The sequence below is a fragment of the Camelus bactrianus genome, chromosome 2 (genome assembly GCF_048773025.1).
Source record: "Camelus bactrianus isolate YW-2024 breed Bactrian camel chromosome 2, ASM4877302v1, whole genome shotgun sequence".
NCBI classification, from domain to species: domain Eukaryota; kingdom Metazoa; phylum Chordata; class Mammalia; order Artiodactyla; family Camelidae; genus Camelus; species Camelus bactrianus.
In genome coordinates, this window is record NC_133540.1 from 107582609 (window position 1) to 107607529 (window position 24921).

At 33.5% G+C, this 24921-nt stretch overlaps 1 protein-coding gene across 16 annotated transcripts in view; it reads right to left on the reverse strand.

Annotated features, from left to right (window-relative positions):
* Nucleotides 1-24921, reverse strand: part of N4BP2 (NEDD4 binding protein 2) — a 67001-nt gene that overhangs the window by 21410 nt on the left and 20670 nt on the right. For 8 of the 16 annotated variants that reach the window (XR_012501199.1, XM_074348993.1, XM_074348982.1 and 5 more), the window contains 8 exons: nucleotides 23541-23623; nucleotides 21558-21896; nucleotides 16793-17933; nucleotides 14184-14308; nucleotides 11538-11626; nucleotides 8133-8209; nucleotides 3716-3868; nucleotides 621-3001 (listed from right to left, as the gene is read on the reverse strand). Coding sequence is in view for 15 of the 16 variants with exons in the window: in XM_074348993.1 (XP_074205094.1) it covers nucleotides 621-3001; nucleotides 3716-3868; nucleotides 8133-8209; nucleotides 11538-11626; nucleotides 14184-14308; nucleotides 16793-17933; nucleotides 21558-21783 (4192 nt within the window). In the remaining variant the exon portion in view is untranslated. Of the gene's footprint in view, nucleotides 1-620; nucleotides 3002-3715; nucleotides 3869-8132; nucleotides 8210-11537; nucleotides 11627-14183; nucleotides 14309-16792; nucleotides 17934-18896; nucleotides 18976-19359; nucleotides 19452-21557; nucleotides 21897-23540; nucleotides 23624-24921 lie in introns of those variants that run through there. The other 8 variants (XM_074349013.1, XM_074349002.1, XM_074348999.1 and 5 more) reach the window with 5 other exon arrangements.

The following is a 24921-nucleotide window of genomic DNA, read 5'->3' on the forward strand; positions in this document are numbered from 1 at the left end:
GTGAAGGGAAAAAAAGAGGAAAAAATATGATCATTACTCATTATACATTTGCAGAAAACATATTCAACTACTTTATGCATCATGAAACTAATTTGTATTTTTAATCACCAACCTATGTATCTAGTTCTAAATCTCCTGGAGTACTTTTATGTAGTATGTCATTGTTTTCACACTTCTTGGCACGTACAGTGTTATACAATGCTTCATATATTTAAGTTATTCACGTCCATTAGTCTAAATATATTTAATTTATTCATTTCCATTATTCAAGACCTTCCAGCAAGTGTGTTCTAAGAAATTAATCTTGCCCTAAGTATATCTGGAGTAGCACCAAAAGATTCAAAAAGATTCACCTATGCAAATAAGGATGAGTTGAATACCAGAGAAAACTTTCAATATATACATGGGATGAACACAAATTCCATATAAATATTGTATTTTCAAATTATATTTTTAAAAATCTTCTACAAACACATTGTGTCAAAAATAACAAAGTAGGCAACACAAATTATTTTACATTTCAGTTAACATATGAAATAGTTTTAAAACTGAAACAGAATTCTCCATCTATATTCTATTCACACAAAGACACGCATATAGGTAATTTACTTTTTTCTTACCTGAATCAATACCAACAGGGCCAAATAATTCACTGAGCTGAAAAGCCAGTTCAGGGGGTAATGCCAATTCCAGACAGTCTATGGTCAGAGATCTGGCCATCGTGGGTGTAGAAGTCAACATCTCAGTTTTATCTTCTTCAGTAACTTCAGCTGACAAAGTATTCCCTGCCATTAGAATTTTTTCCATTTCCCGTTCATCTTCATTCATAAATTCTTCTGTGTTTGGAAATTTCACATAATCCTTTGGAAGATTTTCATTTTTATTTATTTCAAGAGAGTCAGTAAAATAAGTTTCTTCATGCAATTCAAGATTTGAAGTGTTTGATCCAGAGTTTAAAATATCAGACAAATTCAAAGAAGAATGTATACTGTCTCCAACCTCTGTGACTTCTGGATGCTTTTCCATTTCATTCACATTTTTAATGGTAGTAGCTTTCAGAGTACCTGGAAAAAACTGCTTAATGCTACATAAACCTGAAAGTTCTGCCTGACTATTAGGAAGTACTTCATTAGTATTCTTTAGATCTACAGTGGCGTTAGGAAATATACTTGTTATTAATCCAGGTTTTTCAGTAGTTATAGCTCTCATTTCTGCCTGCTCTGAGTTTTCCTTTTCTGAACTACGGGAAGACTGTACATTAGTGTTACTGATACCAATTCCATGGCTAAATTCTGGCACAGAAGAACTGGAATCCTCTAAAGTTCCTCTTTGGCTAATAATTTCCTTCAAGTTCAGTCCCAGAGAAAATGGCCCAATTTGTGCTGCATCATACGATTTCTGGATATTCTCAAATTCTGTTTCCTCACATAATTTAGTTTCAGAATCCAACAAAAGGCTTGTGGCCCAAATAATATCTTTGTTACACCTCTCATATAAGTCCTTTAGGGCTTCTAAAGAAAAGGATCCAAACAGTTTACAAAGAATGTTAAGATTTTCAGACTCATCAGCACTAGTAAGCTCACTTTCTTCAACGTATGTGCTTTTGTCATACATTACCCTATATGGAATTGTATCTTGAACATCTAGTTTTGTGTTAATACTGAAAGCCTTTGGTTTAAATCCATCTAATCTTCCTGTTAATACTCTCAGAGAATCTGAAACACTAATTTTATTCTTTTCTATTTTCCATAAGAGGGCAAAATCCTGTGGTTCAGTCTGGGTACACACGCCTACCCCTATTCCAGGAACTTCTTTACACTTTTCTTCCGGAAATTCAGCTGAAGGCTGTGGTCCTACTCCTCCAGGAACAGTCGGCACATTATTGCTGTAAGTGAGAGGCAATGTGTGTTGTGTATGAATCTGTTTACCTGGACAAGACTTATTCTCATGGCTCATTTCATTGGACAGCATTTCAGAACTTCCTAGGGAATTACTACCCAGCGTTTTTAGTTCTTCAGGGCTTGTGCCCCAACAGGCCTCATGTGCTGTGTATAAGGATATTTCATTCATACTGCTGTTTGTTCCAAATTCTAGGTGCGGTTCACTTAAGCTAGCCTTTGGCATTCTTGATCTGTGCTCTCTCTGAGCTAAAGAATCAGATGAAGGCCAGTCTCCCACAATGTTGAATGAGTCTTTTTCAGTATTTTTGTAAGGATCATATTTACTGCTATTGAAAGATTCTGAAGCATCATCACACTGTGACTTGTCATCCTCTACATTTTCATGTGGAGAGCCTTGTTGCTGGATACAATCTATACTCACAGATAAACTGCTATCTACCACTTTGCGTGATTGAGGGCGATTATACTTTTTGTCACTTTGTACAGATGAAGCCTTTTCAGTTTTTCGGTTCCTTTTTGTCCTCTGACCAATAGTCTTATCCACTGGCCAGTCACCAACAAAAGACAGCTCATGTCTTGGGAACTTTTCCAAAGTTGATTTGCTTTTTTGTTTTCCAAAGGCTTTTTTCTTTACTGTTGCTCTTTCTTCCCACATTTCACCAGGTGGAGATTTTTCATTTTGAGGTGGCACAGTATTTGAAAGATCACAGTCTTCTTGACTATTTTCACCATAGCAAGTACCCGGTGACACTCCTTCTTCAGAACTATCTGCACTGGTTTTACTGCACTCTTTATCAGAAGCCATTTTTACTTGTTCTTCATTTTCACTTTTATCTGTAACTCGTACTTTACTTTCAGAATCAGAAAACCAAGTGTCTGGAAATTCCTGAATGAAAGCACTCTGAATGTTAGAGTTCACGCCACTTATTTCGTTTCTTCCTCTGTTTAAATCTGCATTAGGGAGATATGTAACATTCTCAGGCAACATAGTTTCCTTGGTCACTTCAAGTTTCTTCTCTTCAGTTAACTCCAGGTGCTTCAAAGATAAGGATAAAACATTTTCTTCTTTTTCAGAGGTAATATCTTCATTGTCTCTCAGGCTGTAAAAAAAAATTTTATTATAGGAAAGTCTCTTATTGTTGCCCTTAGTATTATAATTTAAATTAAGGGATCATAAAAGAGCATTTATGAATTTTCTCTCCCCAATTCCTTTTTAATAGAGCCTCTCATGCATAACTTACTATCAAAAAATCTGAGTAATTTAGATCTCTATTTATATTTAAGGCTTCTTTCTTATTTATTTATTCAATTGTCTATGTGTCCTAAATGTTTTTTACAGAATCAGTACTGTCCTAGATTGCAAACTTTCAAAAGGCTATGACTTGTATTACCTAGTAAAAGTATACAATGAATAATAAATTTTTACAATACTAGTGTGAGAGAGTATTTTTATTAATACCTAAGAAAATCAAGAAGTAAAGGGAATTTATTATACAAAATAATAATAGAGGCAAGATAAGGTAACAGATAAATACCGGAACAGCAGCAAGTTAAATAGAGAAGGCAGGAGTATTCATAGGATAAACATGGACCTACATAAACCAGAAGACAATGCAACAACTCCCATGTGTGTCATCATTCACATAAACTTTTACTTCTCTTGCTAACCATACACATCTTGCTTCAGGTAAGACTATATAAATCCTACAAATAACAAATGTCTACATTATTTTTAAAGCTATTTGGCAGTGATTTCACAAGCTCCAAAATTACATTTTTCTTAAATTATGTTTTAAATTGAATTTTTAACCTACCTAGTACTGTCCTCACAAGAATATGCACACAACTCAATACGTTCGATTTTCTCTGGAACTGAAGAACTCATGATTATTGGCACTGAAACAAAACGCTGATAGTGTTCCAACATTCTTGTTATTTTTTCTTTGCTTACCCCATGAATATTACGCCTAAAATTCCAACGGAAAAAAGAGTAGACGGAATATCAGTAATCAAGTTAAAAAAAAAAAAAAAAACCAGCTCATATAATGCCAAGAAAAACAATGATACATTTTTAATACATAAAAATATCAAAGCTTTTATTATGACATGATATAAACTATTTGATTTTAATTTTCATTGTATTCAAGATTTATTCTATATTACCATTTTCTTAATCATTTCATACAATCTTTTCCAAAGATCCTTTATCAGCATGGAAAAAAAAAACAGCAGATCTTAACAACTTTAAAAGAAGTTATTCTTAAGCTTTGCAAAAAAGTCTCATAAGAATATGACCATCATTTCAAGCCTTTAATTCATTAAATAGTAAATAATAAAATTCCACTACAAAGGCTTCCACTTATGCCAGTACAGTAGACTAGATGTCTCAAAGGGCCCGCCCATTACAATAAAACTGGACCCCATATAAATTAAAGCAAACACATATTTTAATACATGTTTAAGTTCAAGCAAAGGAAAAAGCTTCCTAGTATCTCTGGACATCCAAATACGTATCTGTGTTTTCACTCATGGTGGCTTATTTGTGTGCTTCTGTTTGTGAGTTCATATTTTGTTGAAGCTAATATATGGGACTCCTTAGGCCTTAAACTGGGGGTGCTTTCATTAATATAACATCTGGATTTGCATCTGCCAGGAGGCAAGATGATATGCTTTAGTCCCTCAAGGGTCTTGTCTTAATGAAAACATCTCAGATGCAACCCTCCTATCTTGAGTTGGATCTAAGGTTTAATGTCTGGATCTCAGGGCTAATATTAGCATTTGTCACCTGAGCAAATCTGGCTTTCATATTTACATACCTCGATCTTGTCTGGTTTCAGATCACAAAGAAGCAAAGAGATAGAAAATATGAAAGAGAGGTTAAGAGACATAGATATAGAGGACAGAGCAAAAAGGTCTAGTACACACCTAAGTCCCAGAAAGAAAAAAGAGAACATGGGACAGAAGCAATTTAAAGGAAAATGGCTGAGAGTTTTTCAGAACTGATGAAAGACATCAATCCCCTCATCTTACAAGTCCAACAAATCCCAAACAAGATAAATAATAAGAAATCTACAATGAGAAACACAGTACTAAAATTGCCATTCACCAAAGATAAAGAGATGAAATTAAAAGCAACTAGAAATTTTAAAAACTAATCTACAAAGAAACCAACTATTAGAATTACAGCTGACTTAACAGAAATAATAGTGGAAGTCAGAAGACAGTGAAAGGTAATCATCAATAACAAAAACTATCAACCTAGAATTTATATACCCAGCGAAAGCATCTTATAGGGATGAGGACAATAAAACAATTTTCAGATTAAAAAAAAAAAAAGAGTTTGACATGAAGCAGGCCTAGACTAAAGAAAATACTAAAAGATGAATGTCACACAGAAGGAAATTCCCAGATGAAAGGCCTATGATGAAAGAAAAATTAAGCACAAAGCAATAACTACATGAGTGAAAATAAACACTGTATGTACATTCTAAAGTCAGAGCATGTAAGTTGGAAGGAGGTAAGTATCAGAGTTAACATGCTTGAAATCCTTGTATTTGTGAGGAGGAAGGCTAAGAAAATGGTTTAACTTTAAAGTTTGCATGATAAAAATTTAATGTAGCTACTAAAAAGCTACAAATACTATATATAATTTCCATATTAGTAGAGAAGGGAAAAAACAAATAAGAAAATTTGCATTCAATAAAAAAATCCAAAATAAGGTATGATAGGAAGAAAAAAACAAAGACATAATTTTCTGTGATAGGAGAAAAAGCAATCACAGAAAAGGTAATCAAAGAAAAAAGAAACTACAAGTCCAATTATATTAATAACCAAAATAACTGTAAAAGAACTAATCTTACCAGTTAAAAGCCAAAGATAGAGTGGACTTTTTAAAACCCAGACATACTGGTTACAAGAGATATACCTAAATATAAAGATATTGAAAAGTTGAAAGTAAAGGCATAAAAAAAAAAAGAAGTAACACTCAAATACTAACTAAAAGAAGCTGGTATAGTTCGATTGATATTAGACACATTAGATTTAGAACAAAAATTAATATTAATAAAAGAAAATCACTAGACAAGGATAAAATATTCAATTAATTAATGATATAAAAGTCTTAAGCTATGTACACTGCAAAAAATATTCTCAGTATATATAAAGCAAAAATTGGCAGGATTATAAGGAAAAACATGACATAATCAACAATAGAGGGAGATTTCAGCATCTCTCACAGTAGATTTTCTCATCCCTCTCTTCAACATTAATCAAGCAAACTTTTTTAAAAAGTAAAGTTATAGATGTGAACAATAGAATAAGCATGATTTAGTGATATATTAATACAATATAACCATTATACATTTCTATCAAGCAAATATGAACATTTATCTTAAAAACTGACAATGAATTAGTCAAGCACATCTTAAAAAATATTAGAGAATTAGTATTATACAAACCACACAATCTTACCTACTGCAGTAAAGATGAAAACCAATTTTTTTAAAAAGATAAAATTAAAACCATCTGTTCAGAAATCTAAAACATAGTTCTGAATAATCCAAGGGTTAAAGAATAAAACTGTAATGCAAATTATAAATGATAAAAATAAGGAATAATATATTAAAAAGTCTAGGAGAAGCTAACATAGTACCCAGGGAAATTTATAGCATTGAATGCTCATATTAAAAAATGACCTAAACTTTCAGGTAAAGCCTTTTAAAAATAACAATAAAAGAGCAAAGTAGACTTTTTTTAAGCAAAAAAAGTAGAATAAAAGAAAAACAAATGAATTAAACATAAAACAAACTTATAATAGAAAGATCAACCAAGAAAAGAGATGTTTATTTGAAAAGTTTAATAAAAAATCTGATCTCTAGTAAGAATAATCAAGAAAAAAAGAAGGAACATACACATAAACATACTAAGATTATAAGGGGGAACTTAAATACAGATGCAGCAGAGATACAAATGGTAAGAGAATACTATAACTGTCTTAATAAAATCTTAATAAATCTGAAAATTTTGAGTAATGGACAAATTCTAACTGAAACTTCTCACAAAGAAAACAGAATCCAGATAGTTTCATAAGTAAATTCTATCCAATATTTAAATTTATATAAACTCAGAAAAGAGAAAAAGAAGAAACACTTCCCAACGAGTTTTATGAACCCAAAACCATGATACCAAAGCCAGGCAAGTCAGGGCAAGGAAGAAAAGACTGTAAGTCAATCTCACCCATTTATATAAATGCAAAAATCCTAAATGAAATATTAGAAAACCAAATCTAATAATGCATCAAAAGGATAATAAAAAAGAATGAAGTACTGATACATGCTACAACATGGATGAACCTTGGAAATACGCTAAATGAAAGATGCCAGACACAAAAGGTCACATATTGTATGATTCCATTTATATGCAAAGTCCAGAATAGGCAAATCCATAGAGAAAGAAAAGCAGATTAGTGGCTGCCTACGGGAGAGGGGAATTGGGAGTGACTAATAACAGGTACAGGGTTTCTTTTTGAGGTGATGGAAATCTTCTCTAATTAAACAGTGGTGATGGTTGCACAACATTGTGAATATCCTAAGGTTAGGTTGTCCTTTAGTGAGTACTGAAATTAGTTTAAATTACCAAGAAGAAAGTACCCTGACCAAAATTAATTTAGAGTTATCTCTAAGGGAATCCAGAGCACAAAACAAAACACACTGTATGTCCATGTCCTAAGTAACATTTTTATTCAAGTCAAATAAAGAAAAAAATACAACCTTCTTAGGGGAAGGGGACAGCAGGTAGTGAAATACCTGGACAGCTGGACATTTGCTACCTTTCCCATCTATACTTCCTCACTTCCTTCCAGCATTTTAATTCACTAGGCAGTCACAATAATTTTCCTCCCAGTAGCACAAGGTTCAGGCATGCTGAACCCTAGAGTCCCTACTAATTTCAGATATTGACATCATATCACTAGTAAGTAATAAAACCCTGACTACATAAGACAATTAGAATTTTTCTGTTAGATAACAATTTTAGGAACAAAAAGATACAAATTCTTCATAAACTGAAAAAGCAAGCCTATAGGCAACACAAAATTTGTTATCAATTTAAGAGGCAAAGCTGCAATCTAATCCCTTTTGTTTCATTCATTACTTATAAGGGGAAAAAAATTCTAGATGGACTCTAACACGTTCATGAAACTAAAAACGCGTTAGGTTAAGTTCCAAGTTTTACCTTGCAAGTTCCTTTGGTTTGAATTTCCACCATGTGTCCGGTTCCCGAAAAAGAACTTTATATTTATGTTTTTGAGACTACATACAAAAAAGACAAACACATTTAAAAATAATTACTTCTACGAAATTAAAGTCATTGTTTCCAAATTCACAGCATGCTAAAACTGGAAGAACCTAAAAGATTATCTAATCTTGATGAGTGTGTTAAACTGGTAAAATGCACAATCTCTTTGATGCAGCAAATAACTTTCAGAAATTTATGCTGATATTTATGTAAGAGTGCAAAAATACAAATACATCAGGATATCCAATTCACCATCATTTGTAATAGCAAAAGAATATAAACAATTCAGTGTTTATTAATATGGAACTGGCTAAATAAATGAAGGTATAATCATACAATGAAAGCATACAATGGTTTTTAAAATTAGGTGTTAATGAGAAAATGTTCTTAACATAAATTGTTAAGAAAGTAAGGTACAGAAATTTCACTTGGACAAAAAAGGATTATTCACATATTTGTGCATGTATAGAAAACTTCTGGAAAGATCTCAGAAATACTATGAAAAGCATCTACCTCAAGGGAATAGAACTTCAGTATTTTTTATGGTTTGAATATGTATTATATATAGGCATGACTTCCATAATTTTGAAACTATTTTAAATGACAGTTCATTCTATTCTTCAAAACTCTAGCAAGGCTATAATCTAAAAGCCAAGCCCTACACCTGTGCACTACATCCATCTTCTCTATCTCAAGGATAATTGAGTTCAGCAACTCTCCCTCTCTCTAAGGCATCATTAATTTTTCCCTCTCTGTTGGATCAATCCCATCACATTCAGTTATTTCTCCCATTCTGCTTTAACCCCTTTCCCCTGCCAGCTATCTCTTCATTTTCCTACTCCCTTTGCAGGACAATGTCTCAAGCAATAAGTATATCCTCTATCTCCAATTCCTCTCCTTCCAAGCTCTCAAACCCATTCCAATTGGCTATTCCACTGATATTGGGTGTGGAGAGAATGAATTATTTCCACACTGAAAAATACTACGGTTCTCACTCTCTTGACTCTCAGCAGCATTTGTCACAGTTCATTGCTCTCTTCTCCCTAAACTTTCTTCATCACACACTACTTCTTTTCCTCCTATCCCACTGGGTGAGCGTTGTCAGTCTTTTTTGCTAGCCCTTCCTTTTCACCCAGACCTCTTCTCACAATGGAATGGCCCAGACTTACTCCTTGGTCTTCTACCCTTGATCTACATCAGCAATATTTTTCCACTCCTTGGTAATGACTCTCAAATATATAGTTAGCCCAGGATTCACTCCTGAACTCCAAACTCATGGACCCAACTACTTATTCAACAAACTTAACATATTCAAACTTAAAACTTCTGAAATCCATTATTCTACACCTACCACAAAACTATTCTATCTCAACCCTCCCCATCTCAAATGATGACAACTTCTATTTACACAGGCCAAAAACTAAACCTGATGTAATACTTAATGCCTCTCTTTCTTTCACATCCATATCAATCCAAAAAGAAATTCAGTTGGCTCTACTTTAAAAATATATCCAGAATCTAATCTCTATTCGCCATTACCTTCACTGTTACCACGTCAGTCTGAACCACATGGTCTCTAATTACCACTACAGCCTTCTAATGATAACTAGTTTCCCTGCTTCCATTCTCCCCAGCTCACAAGTCTATTCTCAACACTGCACTACAGTGATCCTTCTAATACTAAGACCATGTCACTACACTGCTGAAAACTGTTATGAACTGAATGTTGTGTCCCCTTAAATCCCATTGTAGAAACCCCCACCCCACCATGTGACTGTGCTTAGAGATAGGACATTTATGGAATTAGGGTTAAATGAGGTTAAAAGGTTAGAGCCCTCATCAGAGAAGATTAGTGTCCTTATAAGAAGAGACACCAGAGAACTTGCTCTCTCCACCATGTAGAACACAGCAAGATGGCTATCTGCAAGGCAGAAAGAGAACTCTCACAGAAACTGACACTGCTGGACCTTGTTCTGGGAATTCTAGCCTCTAGAACTCTTAGAAAATTAATTTCCTGTTGTTTAGTCTATGGTATTTTTCTGTGGCAGCCTAAATAGACTAATTTATTTTCCATGTCACTTAAAATCCAAAGTCCTTACAGTGGTCTGTGAACCCTTATATAAACTGCCACACCATCTTCCCAACTACCATTACATCTCTGACCTCCCCTTCCACTACTGATCCCCTCAGCTTGATGACAAGATGCCAATAGGGGTCACTATCATCTTCTGTCATTCTGACAGAAAAGTCCGAAAGTCAACCCAGACACCAAGATGGGAAATGACATAACACCCTGCAACGAGCAAAGGGAGTATAGGCTGGACGTGCTAAGGACATAAAACATAGTAATGGCAAGTATAACATTCATTAACCAAAAAAACAAATTAAGCTTCAATGTGTCAGACATGTGCTAATCTTGGGGGAATAAAACAAACAATACCCATACTCACAAAAGCTTCACTCATCAATTTACTCAACAGAATATATACTTACTATATGCCAAGCATAGTGCTATACTCTGGAGAGTCGATGATGAATAAAAAAATAGTCCTACCCTCAAGAAAACAAATGCTCTACAGCCAAATTCAACCCATCAGCCAGCATTTGTACAGCCCAGGAGCTAAGGATAGTTTTTTTATCTTTAAAGGGTTGTTTAAAAAGTATATGCAACAGAGACTGTGGCCTGCAAAACCTAAAATATTTATTATCTGGTTCCTTATAGAAAAAAGTTCACCAACCCACGGCCTACTGATAGAAGGTGTGCATAACATTATGACAAAAGTACGCTAGAATGCCATGAAAGTAGAAAGAGTGCCCAATGTAGCTTTTTAATAAGTGAGTGAATGCTAACTTCCTGGAAAAGGTGACATCAAAGCTGGGCAAAAAAGGAATCTAAGAAATATGGAGAACTGAAAATACTGAGTTTACAGAATTCTGAATTCCTCAGAACAGCAAAATTTCAAAAGAAATTTAGGGACTAACAAAGGACCACCAGATTTTGATTCTGTCAACTAAAAGCAGTAAGAAAACAAACCGTGTATACACACATACATACATACAAAAACACAAACATAAAATTGTAATTTAAAACCAGTATCTTTTCATAAGAGATATCAAAAGAAAAAAAAATTTCAGAATTTAAAAACTGAATCTCAAAATTTGAAAACTAAATAAATTTAGTTTTATGGAAAAACTTCCTATTTTTCTCATTTTGCTAGAGACCAGAGAAAGCTCAGTTATATACAGTCCAAGGACTGTTTGCTTGAAATTCAGTTGTGTAATTAACATCCCCCCAATAATTTCAAATCCACTGTTAGACTTATGACAATTCATGGTACAAACCAAAGCAACATATGGCTTCATTTCCCATGCCTGTAGGTTTGTATTATCTATTATTACAGGAGATATCTTCTTCTCAAATGCTTCTTTTGCTAAAAAACAAACAGAAAATGACAAATCACTTTTAATAACAACATTAAGGATTACCTTGATATTTTAAAAATGTGATCTTATTTTCATAATTTGAAAATCACAGATACGTGCTAATTTTACTCACAATTCTACTTTTTTTTTAAATTTTGTTTTTATTGAAGCGTAGTTGATTTGCAATGTTAGTTTCAGGAATAACAACTCTACTTCTAAATACCACTTTTAAGTATTCAAGTATAGGTAAATGTTGAATAATAAATACTAAATAAATACTAAAATTATAATCAGAGGAAATAAACAGTATCATGCTAAAAGCAACATGGTATCCTGGGTAAGATTCTGGAACAGAAAAGGACTTTACTAGAAAAATTTAAATTTAAAAAAAGTCTGGAGTTCAGTTAATAATAATGTACCAATGTTAATTTCTTAGTCTTGACAAATGTACCATAGTTATACAAGATGTTAACATTAGGGCAAAATGGGTGAGGGTTATAGAGAAACTCTATACTGCTTTTGCAGCCTTTCCATAAATCTAAAATTAATCCAAAATAAAGTTTAAAAACAAACAAAAAACACAAACACACACACAGAAAAACAAAATGTAATGATTTGAAATAAAGAAAAAATTATTATACACCATTGCACAAGAGATTTTCTTATAAAACTGCCTTTTTCCCCAAGGAATTAGGCCATTCAGAAAATGAATGATGAACCACAATAAATAAGCCTTACAAGTAAATGTCTGGAAGTTTTTAAAGTTCTGTATACTCCCTTATAATAATAAATAGAAGTAATAAAAGAAATAATCCAAAAGGCAAACAATTCAGACAGCTCTCCAAAGAATATAATCAAGTGGCCAACAAGCATGTAAAAATACTCAACATCACTAGCCATTAGAGAAATGCAAATAAAAACCACAATAAGATATCACTTCACACCCACCAGGATAGCTATAATCAAAAAGACAGATAAGAACAAGCATTGGTGACAACGTAGAAAAGTTGGAACTCTCATAAACTGGTAGTAGGAATGTAAAATAGTGCCAGTGCTTTGGAAAATAGCTTGGCAGTTCCTAAAAAGGTTAGACATCGACAGGTATATTCATAGCAACATTATTCATAATAGCCAAAGAGTAGAAACAACCCAAATGTTCATCAACTAATGAATGGATAAATAAAGTGTGGCATATCCATACAATGGAATATTATTCAGCCATTAAAAAGGAATAAAGGACTGATACTTTCTACAACATGGATGAACTTTGAGAACATTATGTTAAGTAAACGAAAGCCATTCACAGAAGACCACATGTTATATGATTCCACTTATATGCAATGTCCAGAAAAGGCAAACCTACAGAGATATAAAGTAAAGTAGTGGTTGCCTGGGGCTGGGAGAGGGTTGAGAAGAAATGAGGAGTTACTAACGGGTACGGAGTCTTTTTAGGGGTGATAAAAATCTTCTAAAATTGATTGTGGTGATGGTTGTACAACTCTGGATATGCTAAAAACTATGTGATTCGTATCTCAAAAAAACTTTTTTAAAAAAGAATTCTGCCAATTAATTTCATATTATTATTGCTGTGGTTGCTGCTGTAGTAAGGGCATGTTAAACTATTGCTAAGCACTTTTCATTCTCATTTAACTATACAAGAATCCTGAAGGTTTAGTATTATTAAGTCCTTTTACAGATGAAGACACTGGGCCCTGGAGAGTATAAATAACTTGCACAAGATCACTTAGCTAGTAACTGGCAATCCAAGATTGCTCTTCATCCCATCATACTGTTTCCTTTATTTTCAATTGTCTTGGTATTTTCATATTCCCAAATTCTTACTTTAATACTTAATTCAAGAAGGAATATAGAAAATTTTAATAATGTCAAAAGATGATAAATTCAAGAATAGCCTTCACAGTGAATTTACCACAAAAGAAAGGCTAAGTAAATAAAATATTATCTATATCTCTTAGTAAGAACTTACCATATAAAATTCAAACTATTCATAACTAAACATTTCATGATAAAAAACATCTTCAGTGAGTAGACAGTTGCACTAATAAAGAAATTAAAGTTTTATCTATGATCCCTGCAGATTCAGTTTGAAGAGAGTCATTTTTACCCTCACACTATCTTCCATAAAAATTAAGCCAATCTAGGGAAGACCAGTGGTTAACAATGCAGATTCCATTTTAGGAAACAGGAACCAGAGAGCATACTAGACAACTGTAAGCATCTTGAGCTATTCTGAGACCAATGTAGAAAATATGATTTATTTCTAACAAGATCCCCATTGACTGTATAAAACTTAAACATGTCATGCAACATTTTAAACATTTTACAAAAATTAACTTATTTAATCCTCGTAACGACTCTTTAAGACCACCTTTTTTACCTCTTACTATGTAACATAAAATTGTTGTAACTTTATTTATATTATATATAGTACAATAATAAACTAAAGTTAATTGTAACTCTTTAAAAGTTATGTCACAAATACTAAGTGGATTTTTTTCTTTATATTGCTCTTAATACTACCCAGCATCTGGTGTCTATTCTTACCACGATTCTGGTTCCACTCATGAGCTTCTCCTAAGTACTTTACATCAAACTGGTACTGTCCATTTATGTAAAAATAATCATCAGTACTAAGAATGACTCCACTCGGATTATCCTCTTGCAAAGTTCTGTGAATGATAAATGGAATTATTTTCATTAATTTTTCTTCTAAATTCTCTACTAATTTTTGCAAGGTCATAATCTTAATTAAAAATTCAAGCATTATTATTTAAAAGAATGAGACTATTATAATATTAAAAGAAATAGTATCAGAAATCCTCTAAGCAGAAGTTTGACTCCCAAGAAAACTGACCTAAGGCAAGTCTGCTTTACTTTATGTAAATTACTATTTCAGAAACTTTTTTAAAATATTGTAAAGTTCTTTATCCTTACTATAAAGGTTTGAAAATTAACACATTTTTAATTATCAAGGAAACCTGGTAATTGAAAATGCTTCAGAACTCTTTATCAGTACAGGCATCTCCCTCATCTGGTTACTTGAATACATCCTGATCTACATTACCTACTCTAAGGCGAAGGGCACTTCAAGGTCGGCAAGCACCTTGATGTTCAACAGATCTTCAAAAGTAGATGAAGCTTTGTATATTGCTATAAATTTACTGAATATGCCAAAAACATCCAAAAATATAATATTAATAGACTATTAATTTAATCTGCTAAATTACACAAAGTTAAGACATCTCTTTCCTGACTCTGAAATTTATCTTCTATATAATTGAAATACATGCAAAAAACTAAGCAAACAGAACCCAGAGACATAACAATGCTACTATTCTTAACCATTTGTAAAATATCAACATTTATCCTCTCCTAAAATATGCATAAATATTTCTAAAGCTAAAATACATCTTTTGAATTTAATTTTTATTAGCATCTACTAAGTGCCAGGCACTATGTTAATCACTGAGCATATATCAGTGAACGACAGACATTCTCATACTCACGGAGCTTACATTTTAGTGAATCCTCACTTCACCCCATTTTCTATGACTCCTACATTTATCCTCTTTTCTTTTATCTCTAAGTTTTCCCCTCTCTGACACTTCTCATCCCTTCTTCCCTTTAAACATATATACATCTCAGCTATCTTTTAAATTTTTAACCAGACTTTAAGGCCCCCTTTTCACCTATTACTCAACTTCTCTCCTTCAACTACTTCAGTATAAATGCTTTTTTGAGGTCTTAAGGTATTCTACCTTCCCAGCACAACACAATTGTTTTTAAGATATGACCTTAAAATGACCTTCTTTCCAATAAACCCAAAAGCCTTTCTTCGCCTTTCATTTTCTGTGGGCTTGCACACTAGTTTAATACTATGAACCATTCTGTCTGAGAAAACTCAGTTTCTATGCCTCTGTACTTCCCAATTATTTCTCTATTCATTCAAAAGTACAAGTAAGTTCAAACTTTGTGACAAGCACTTCTTTCTCTTCCAATCTCTAACTATAGCTGCCTCTCGCTCAAAGGCCTCTGAAACCTAGTTCTTCAAACCTGTGTCACAGCTCTACTACCTTTTAAGGTACCACCTTTTGTTCCACTCTTTCACAAAATGCAGTATCATAACTGACAGTAATATCTGTAACACTAAATTAAAATGGTTTTTATTGTTGTAGTCATTAAATCAATGAGAAAGCCTATGTCTACAGAATATACTTAAAAGTGTATAAATAGACTATATGGAAATCTATTGAAAGATATATCTAGACTAAGAAAGCACTTTAAAGAACAACTGAAAATGAGCTCATCAAGGACATTCCAAGGCACATATAAATTCACAAAGACTAGGTACACCTAGGATCAAATAGAAGAGACCTAGCTAAGAACAGAAGAGAACAAAGAGTTAAAATTTGGAAGGAAGAGGAAAAACACTGGCAAATAAAGCATATTAGATGTAAATATTCCAGAATTTAAAAAATAAAGGGGATGCGGAGATTCTGAAAACAGTACTTTTTAACAAGTGAAAACACAACAAAGCTGCTTCTAACTCTGACTCTAGTCTCTCAGACCAAGGAATCCACAATGGAACTTAACTATAAAAGGGATACATACAGATATATAAAACAAAATAATTGAGAGTACCATATTTTGCAACAAATAAAATTGAAAATTTGAAGTTCTCTGACTACCAGTGATTCATGCTGTGTTCTCTTCCTTCAAATCACACATTTCTAAAATTTTATTTAACATGCTACAATCCCAAATTTCCAATTACCAGTAGAATCCTTCTATGTAAGACTTCCTTGAATTCAAAATCAATTATGGACCTTTATCTCTGTAATCAAAGTTGATTTCATCTTTCTCCCACTCAAATTAGTTCTCTTCCACATGAACTTATTTCTGTTCATTTCACAAGCTCATAATCTTAGAATCATCTTTAATTTTTTCTTCTATTCTGCTTCTCAAAATAATATTCTGAGATGAAAGAATTCAGTGAAAAACTTGTGGAGAAACAGTACTATTAGCTACAAAGTTAGAAAAAATTAGTAACCATCTCTATTAAGCAAAAACATTTCACATATTCATGCTGTTATAAATGTTCAAGTTCATGCATTATACTGTTTTTTTTTTTTAAATTCAATTAAACCTCATACCTTGCCAAAAAAGATTTTCCTGATCCCGGAAGCCCTCTGAGAAGAACAAGAACTAGTCCAATATAAGATGATGTCTTCTTTCTTACAACCTGAGAAACTGGAGTTTCTTGTACTTGATAAGCACTTGTTCCCTCTTTATTTCTCCATACTTTTGTTGGGGAAGTGTGAGAAATAACCGGGGATGGAAATGTATAGTTGACAGGCCTCCAGTGTGCAGCTGTGGTTACAACGGGAGCTACAAAGCCATGGTTTCCTTGAAAGAGGTCAAAAGCAGGAATCATCGGATTCCACATCGGTGGAGGAGGTGGCGGCGGCAGCAGTAGAGGGAGAGGGGTAAGCACTGGGCAGAAATTCACATCCTTCCCCTTCGGTGGCAGCTCAGTATGTTTGTGTGGCTGGAAACTGAATTCTTCAGAAGGTACAAACACATCAGGGACAGAAATAGATTTCTGATCTCCACCTGTACTTAATAAACCAAGCCCCGGATTTTGCACAGTAAGGTTTAAAGGAGCCTGAGGTTCGCCGGCATCCACATCCACAGGGGCTTGAGAGAACTGAGTCTCAGCACACTCAGATTCTAAAATCTCTTTCTGAATTTGACTGCTACAACTTGCCATAGCATCATTTGCTACATTTAAAGAACTGGTAAGAAGAGAATCTTCCAATGCCAAAGTATTATCCTTTGTAAAACTTTTGGACTCATCTGAAACTGAACGTGAAGTTAAGGAATTTGAACATAATGCAGAGGCAGGATTCTCTAAATTTTCATTGTTCAAATCCATATTTTGGGTAGAAAGAATAGGAGTCGTATTATTTGAATCTGAATTTATAAATGCACTCGGGTCACTAAAACTATTAACATCTTGCAAAGGCAAAAATGAGCAGACTTGGTCATCAGGAGAAGAGTTCAATTTCTCAAAAGCATTCTGTATTAAGGAATCCAAGTCTTCAGTTAGCCGCATGTCCAAAAATGAATCCATTTTTGAATCTTCACTCTCTTCTTCAGGAGGACACTTTTCCATTATTGCACAACCAGCTGCGCTGACTTGGTTCTCAGAAGAAATTAAGCTTTTTGAAGAAGAGTCTTCTATCTTAGCATCAGTGGTAGATAATTCTAACAGACAATCCATGGCATTTTCAACTGTACAACAAGAACAACAATAACAACAACAAAATGTATCTATATGTATAGAAAACAGTAAAATATAATTTGATTAAAACCCACATAAAATTATACTAGATTTTGCATTGAATGAAATATAGAAAAATTTATAAATATTCAAGTCATTTTTGAATTAATATTTTATTAATATACCTGTCTGTATGAGGGAAAGGTTTGAATGATGGAGAAATGCAGTGTTGTTACTTTCAGACAAACAATAATAACCCAGGCTAGTGAACTGCCATCACGTAGATATTCTCTAATTAATTTACCAAATAAATATAAAATATCTGTAATTGTATGTATTAGGGTTTTTTATAAAATCCTAAAACCAGTTGATTTATTCAATGAATACTTACCCTCTGCATGTCCTTTTAAGTATGAAGTATTTTAAGTACTCTCCTAGTAAATCTAATGTTTATATGGTCCATGCTATGAATTTCACTTAATCAAAAAATATGTATGAGCATGTACTACGTATCAGACATACTTTGTATAAAAATGAATAAGACAATTTTTTACTATACTCAAAGGATGTTTGCAGTCTAACAGAAGCAATTAAAGATAATTAACTACATTAGAAGACAATTACATTATAATATAATAAAGATGAAATAATGCATACTTTTAATAACATACAAATGCCTTAGCAGCCTTATAGGAGAGTAAGGAAAGATTTCACAAAAGGCGGTATGTGAACTGGGAGTTGAAGATTAAAAAGAAACTTGTCAGTCACAGAAGGGAAAGGTAAAGCCAGTCTTGAAAACCAAAATATGTTTAAGGTATTAAGATAGTTGGTTGGAATGTGAGTACATGGTAGTATGGCAGATAAAAAAAGGAGATAAAACTGGAAAGGGAGATCGAGTGAAACTGGAAAGGGTCCTGTATGTCATGGTAGGAAATATCAACTTAATTTTCTAAGGGAACTTGAAGGGAAACTACCTGTCATAGCATTTGGGCTAGAAGCTTCATACACATCACCTCACTGAATCTTCAAATTATCCTATGAGGGATAGTATTCCTAGCAAACAGATGAAAAGAATGAAGTTCAGAATGTACATTAACTTGGCCCAAGTCACACAGATAATAAGGGACAGAGCCAGGGTTGGGACATCTGACTCCAATGCAGAGCTCTTTCCATTATAACATAAACACAGAGACATTAGAATTGTTAAGCATCTGAAACTTGAGGATTTTTTAAATATTATTTTTGTGTTTTACCTTGTTTTATTTTAAGGAAGATAAAAATGGAAACAGCACAGCACAGTAGGTAACAGCTCTCTAATAAGGAGTCAGAATGACATTTAAATCCCTACTTGCTGGCGATGACACTTTGAACAAGTTACTTAACTTTTCTAAGCCTTGATTTTCTCATTTGCAATATGGGGATAATAAAAGTACCTACCTCATAGGTTTGTTGTGAGGATTAAATGAGATAATCCATGAAAAAGGGCGTGCACAAGGACTGGCACCTAGTAAGCACCCAATTAATGTTCCCTTAAGAAGAAAAACAGAGAGGGATTGGAGGGGGCAAGCCTGGCAGAGAGACCAATTAGAAGATTATAGCAACACTACAAAGGATAGAAGCCCTAAACATGGACAAAAGAAAAAAAAAATCAAACAGAAGAGGTATTTCTAAGAAAAAAATCGACATGCTAGAAAAAACACAAAAGAAAAGATCAACCAAAAAATTAATGTATATATAATGAAAAACAGTATTAAGTAAAAATAGGTATAAGATCAAGACATATACATCACACAAAAGAAAAGTTCTTACACGGTGTTGAAAAAATTAAAATGGTATATAAAAACAATGAAAAACACATCAGTGAACAATTCACACAAGAATACAAGAATTAATGAACAATTGTGTACAAAAATGTTCAACATTCTTCTTTATCTAAAAACAAAACAAAATAAAAAATACCATAAAGAAAAGGTAAAATTTTATTCCTAAAATCTTGAAATAATAGCACTCAATGCTGAAAAGGCTGCGGTGAAACCACTATACTTATACAGTGCTGCTGTTATTACAAACTGGCACACCTCTTTAGTAGGCAATTGAGCAGTATGCTTCCAAGAGCCGAAAACTGTTCTCATCTCGTGATACAAGAAATTAAAACTTTGGGACTAAGAAAAAAAGCCAAAAGACAAAAAAGGTTATTTGAACCAAGATGTTCTTTGCAATATTAATTTTTCATGTAAAACGACATTATAATTTTAAAACAGAGCACAACTACCCAGTGGAATATTAGAAAGCTGTTAAATAGAAAGACTGCAGCAACACTGAAAAATAATGTTCAGGTTAAGTTTAAAAAGTAGAACAGACAATTTTATCAGTGTTATTATTCAAACTACTCAAAATATCAGTATTTATAAACAATGTGTAGAGAAGATTCTGGAAAGAGAAATGTTTTTTGTTAGGATATTTTCCTTGTAATTCCTCACTGCTATGTTACTGTATGTACAACAAATAAATTTTAAACACATCAAAATTAGGAAATAAATGTTGAAGTCACATATAAAATTGTAGACAACAGGGTAGATAAGATATGCTCACATCAGATACCATGCAACGTAAAAAAAAAAATGGAAGTTTATCACGCATTACCAAAACTTCCCAAATCTAGAATAATTTTAACTTATACTAATCATCTCCTGTAGCAATACTAAGCATCAATATCTAATTTACTCATCCAGTCAAGTTTGATAGTTTCCCCTCTGTCTGCAAATGTAACTTCCAATTTACTACAGGTCATTAATAACTTACTAAAGATTTTATCAAGAAAAACAAAACCTTAGTCCTCACCAAGAAAGTCCTATGAGGTACATGATATTATTTTTCTTATTAACAGATAAGAAAATTGAGACCCAGAGAGGTTAAATGGTAGAGCTGGAAATCCAACCCAGTTTTCTTGACTCCAAAGCCAATGTTTTGAAACCACACTATTCGACTATTCTCAATTCAATCAGCTCTCATTTCCACAATTATAATTATCTTTTCACCCAATATTTCCTGTGATCCTACTATGAATCATTCGCTATTTTAGGGGCTGGAGATACAACAGTAAATCAAAAGTTTTTTAAACCCCTGTCTTTATGGAGCTTATATTCTAGGTCAATGGTTCTCAACTGGGGATGATTTTGCCCCCAGGGGACATATGACAATATAGAGGCATTTTTAATTGTCACAACTGGGGGAGGGGGAAGAATGTGCCACTGTCATCTAGTGGGTAAGTCCAGAGATGCTGTTGAACATCCTATGATGCACAGGAAAGCCACTCACAACAAAGAATTATCCGGTCCAAAATGTCAATAGTGCCAACCTGTTCTAGAGGGAAGATAAAAAGAAATAAAACATAGAATATGATATCTATACATTTATCTTACACCTAAGTACATTTCTTGAAAGCAGAAAATATGCTTTACTCTTCTTCATATCCCTATTAATACCAAAATTAGTACACTACCCACAGCAGGTACTCAATAAATGATGAACAAAATAGAAATAAGGTAGTCATTTTCTATATTACTACTGGTCATCGCATAATACATGAAGTCTCCTTATAGACGCAAAAGTGTTCAAACTCAACTTTGTCTCACCTTTGAAATCACATTCAGAAAGCATCAAATACACTACATCAGGATCCAGATCAGAAAACATCTCTGAGATACTGGTGAAGAGTTCTTCCTGATCAATTTTTGTCTCATACATGGAAGGAAGAGTAGTGGTTGGCTCCTCATGACTAGTAACACTGGATACAACTTCCTTAGAGTTTGCAGTCTTCCGAAAAGGATTTCCCCCAAGACTTTTCCTTCTCCTTGGCATTCTGACTTCCAAAACTAAAATGTTTCCCTTTTCTTATTAAGATGTTTGATATTTAAGTCATACCTCAAAGAAAACAGGGTTAAATATCTTGCACAATCCAGCAGTAAAAGGACCTAAAATAGAAAGCAAGTAGAAAAACTCAGACTATATAGTTATATTTCCGTGTCTAAAGTTGGAATGACATCTTTATTTAACTCTAAGAAAGTACCATCAACTCTGCCGGCAATAAAGCCAAAAAGCAATCAATTTCCCTCTCTTCAAAATATTCAAGTTTTGCCAGGATTGAACATGTTAAAAATTAAGATATTAGCAAATGTAACATATTTTCAGAACAGTGAATACTCTCTGTTTTAAAATAATTATTTCATTTTTAAAAAACAAAACAGTATTCATAATGAGAATGCCTACTGAACACTTATTTGCATGTCTAATAGGCATCATAAACTTAACATGTCCAAAACTGAGCTCCTGATCACCTCCCCCAAACCTGCTCTTCCCAGTCTTTCGCATTTCAAATAATGCAACTCTATCCTTCCAACTGCTCAGGTAAAATACTTTAGAATAATTCTTGACTCTCTCTCATCCCACATCCAACTGGTAAGCCAATTTTGTCAATGCAACCCTCAAAAGGTATGCAGAATATAAACATTCTTCACCATCTCCACTGCTGACTCAGCCTCTTGCCTGGATTGCTGTAAAATCTCCTAGCCAATCTCCCTGCTTCCACCCTTCCCCCTTCAGTCTATTTAGCACAACAACTGGAATGACTCAGTTAAGCCACAGGTCAGATCATGCCTCTCTCCTGCTAAACCATCCACTACCCTCCCATCTCACTCAGGGTAAAAGATCCCTTAAAATGGCCTGTAACCCAGACACTTCTACTTTGGTGCTGTCATCCCTGATCTCCTTTCCCTTGCTTATGTCACTCCAGCCATACTTTGCCTCCTTGTTCTTCAAACACACCAGACATGTTCCCATCTCAGGACCTTTTATATTTGGTCCCTTCTACCTAGACTACTATTCTCCCAGGTAACTATAAGATTGATTTCCCTCACCACTTTCCTATCATTACTCAACTGTCATCTTCTCAGGGAGTCAGTCTCTCAAAATTATCCCTCCTTCCTCATTTGAACTTTCTCCATAAAACATCTTCTAACATTGTATATGTTTTATCCATTTTATTTATTTATTGTATTTACTACCCATATTCCAGTAAAGCGTAAGCTCCCCAAGGGCAGGGACTCATAGATCTGGAGAACTCTGACTTCCTCCACTTGGATCTACCTAATAAACAATTCAAACATAACATATCCAAAACCAAATTTTTTTTCCAAAACCTGCTCTAAACATTTGGTCTGGCTACTGTCATCTTTCACCTGAATTCCTGTCTCCTAAATGGTCTCCCTGCTTCCACTTCTTGTCCCCTACAATCTATTTTCAACACACCGGCCACAATGGTTTTTATACAACTTAAGTCGAGTGAATCAGAATCTTCAAATGGTTCTCCATGTCACTCAGAGTAAAAGTTAAAGTTCTTACTATGGCCCACCTCCCTGCTGGCCTTTAATACACTTTTCCCCAAGATATTTGTATTGCTAACTCTCTCACTTCTTGAAATCTTTGCTCTAGTGTCACATTCAATGATTTTTTTTCCTTGATTACCCAATTTAAAATCATATCTCCCACTTTCTCCCAATCTCCCTTTCCTGCTAATCATCCATTGCCCTTAACACCATCTAACATACTACAAAATTTACCTTCTAATTAAATTTATTGTATCATAGTTCTCTCCATCTTCCAGAACTGCAATGTCAATATGGCAGCAACCAGCCACATGTGCCTATTTAAATTAATTAAAATTAAATAAAATTACATTTTTATGTATTAATATCAAATAAAGCAGAATTTGGAGCAAAAATAAAAAATCACCAGAAGACAGAGAAGAACATTATACAATCATAAAGGATCAGTCTACCAAAAAAAACACAGCAACCTTAAATGTGTATGCATCAAACAACAGAGCCACTAAACAAGTGAAGCAAAAACTGACAGAACTGAAAAGAGAAATAGACAAGTCCACAATTATACTTAAAGACTTTAATGCCCCTCTTTCAACAATTGATAGAATAAATAGACAGAAGATCAGCAAGGATGCAGAACAACAATACCATCAATTTTTCAATACCATCAAACAAAATTTATAGAACACTCCAATAACAGCAGAATACATACTCTTTTCAAGTGCCCACAGAACTTATAACAAAATAGACCATATCCTGGACTATAAAACAAACCTCAACAAACTTAAAAGAACAACAAAGTATGTTCTCTGACCACAAAGGAATCAAACCAGAAATCAGTAACAAAAAGGTAATAGGAAAATCCCCAAACACTGGGAACATAAGCAATATACTAAATAATCCATGGGTCAAAGAGGATGTCTCAAGGAAAATTTTTATATACACTGAAATAAATGAAAATAAAAACATACCATATCAAAATGTGTAGGACACAGCTAAAGCAGCAATGGCAGAAATGTATAGCACATTTTTACTAAATGCATAGATTAGAAAAGAAGAAAAGTCTCAAATCAATAACCTAAGCCCCCACCACAAGAATTAGAAAAAGAAGAGCAAAATAAACTCAAAGCCAGTAGAAGGTAGGGAATAATAGAGATCAGAGCAGAAATTAATAAAACTAAAAAAAGAAAAATAGAGAAAAAGCAATGAAACAAATTGATGGTTCTTTGAAAACATCAATAAACTTGGTAAACCTCTAGCAAGACTGACAAAGAAAAGAGAGACAAGGCACAAATTACCAGTATCAGGAATGAAAAAAATGGACATCACTACAGATCCTGCAGACACCAAAAGACTAAGGGACTACTATGAACAATTATACATGCAAAAGTTTGACATCTTATATAAAATGGACTAATTTCTCAAAAACCACAAATTACCACAACTCCTCCAACAGGAAGTAGATAAAGCCCTATGATTTCTAGTGAAATTTAATTCATAATTTTAAAACTCCCAAAAAAGAAACTCCAGGCCTAAATGCCTTCAATGGAGAATTCTACCAAATATTTTTAAGAATAATTAACTAACTCTATATAATCTCTTCCAAAAACAGAAGAGG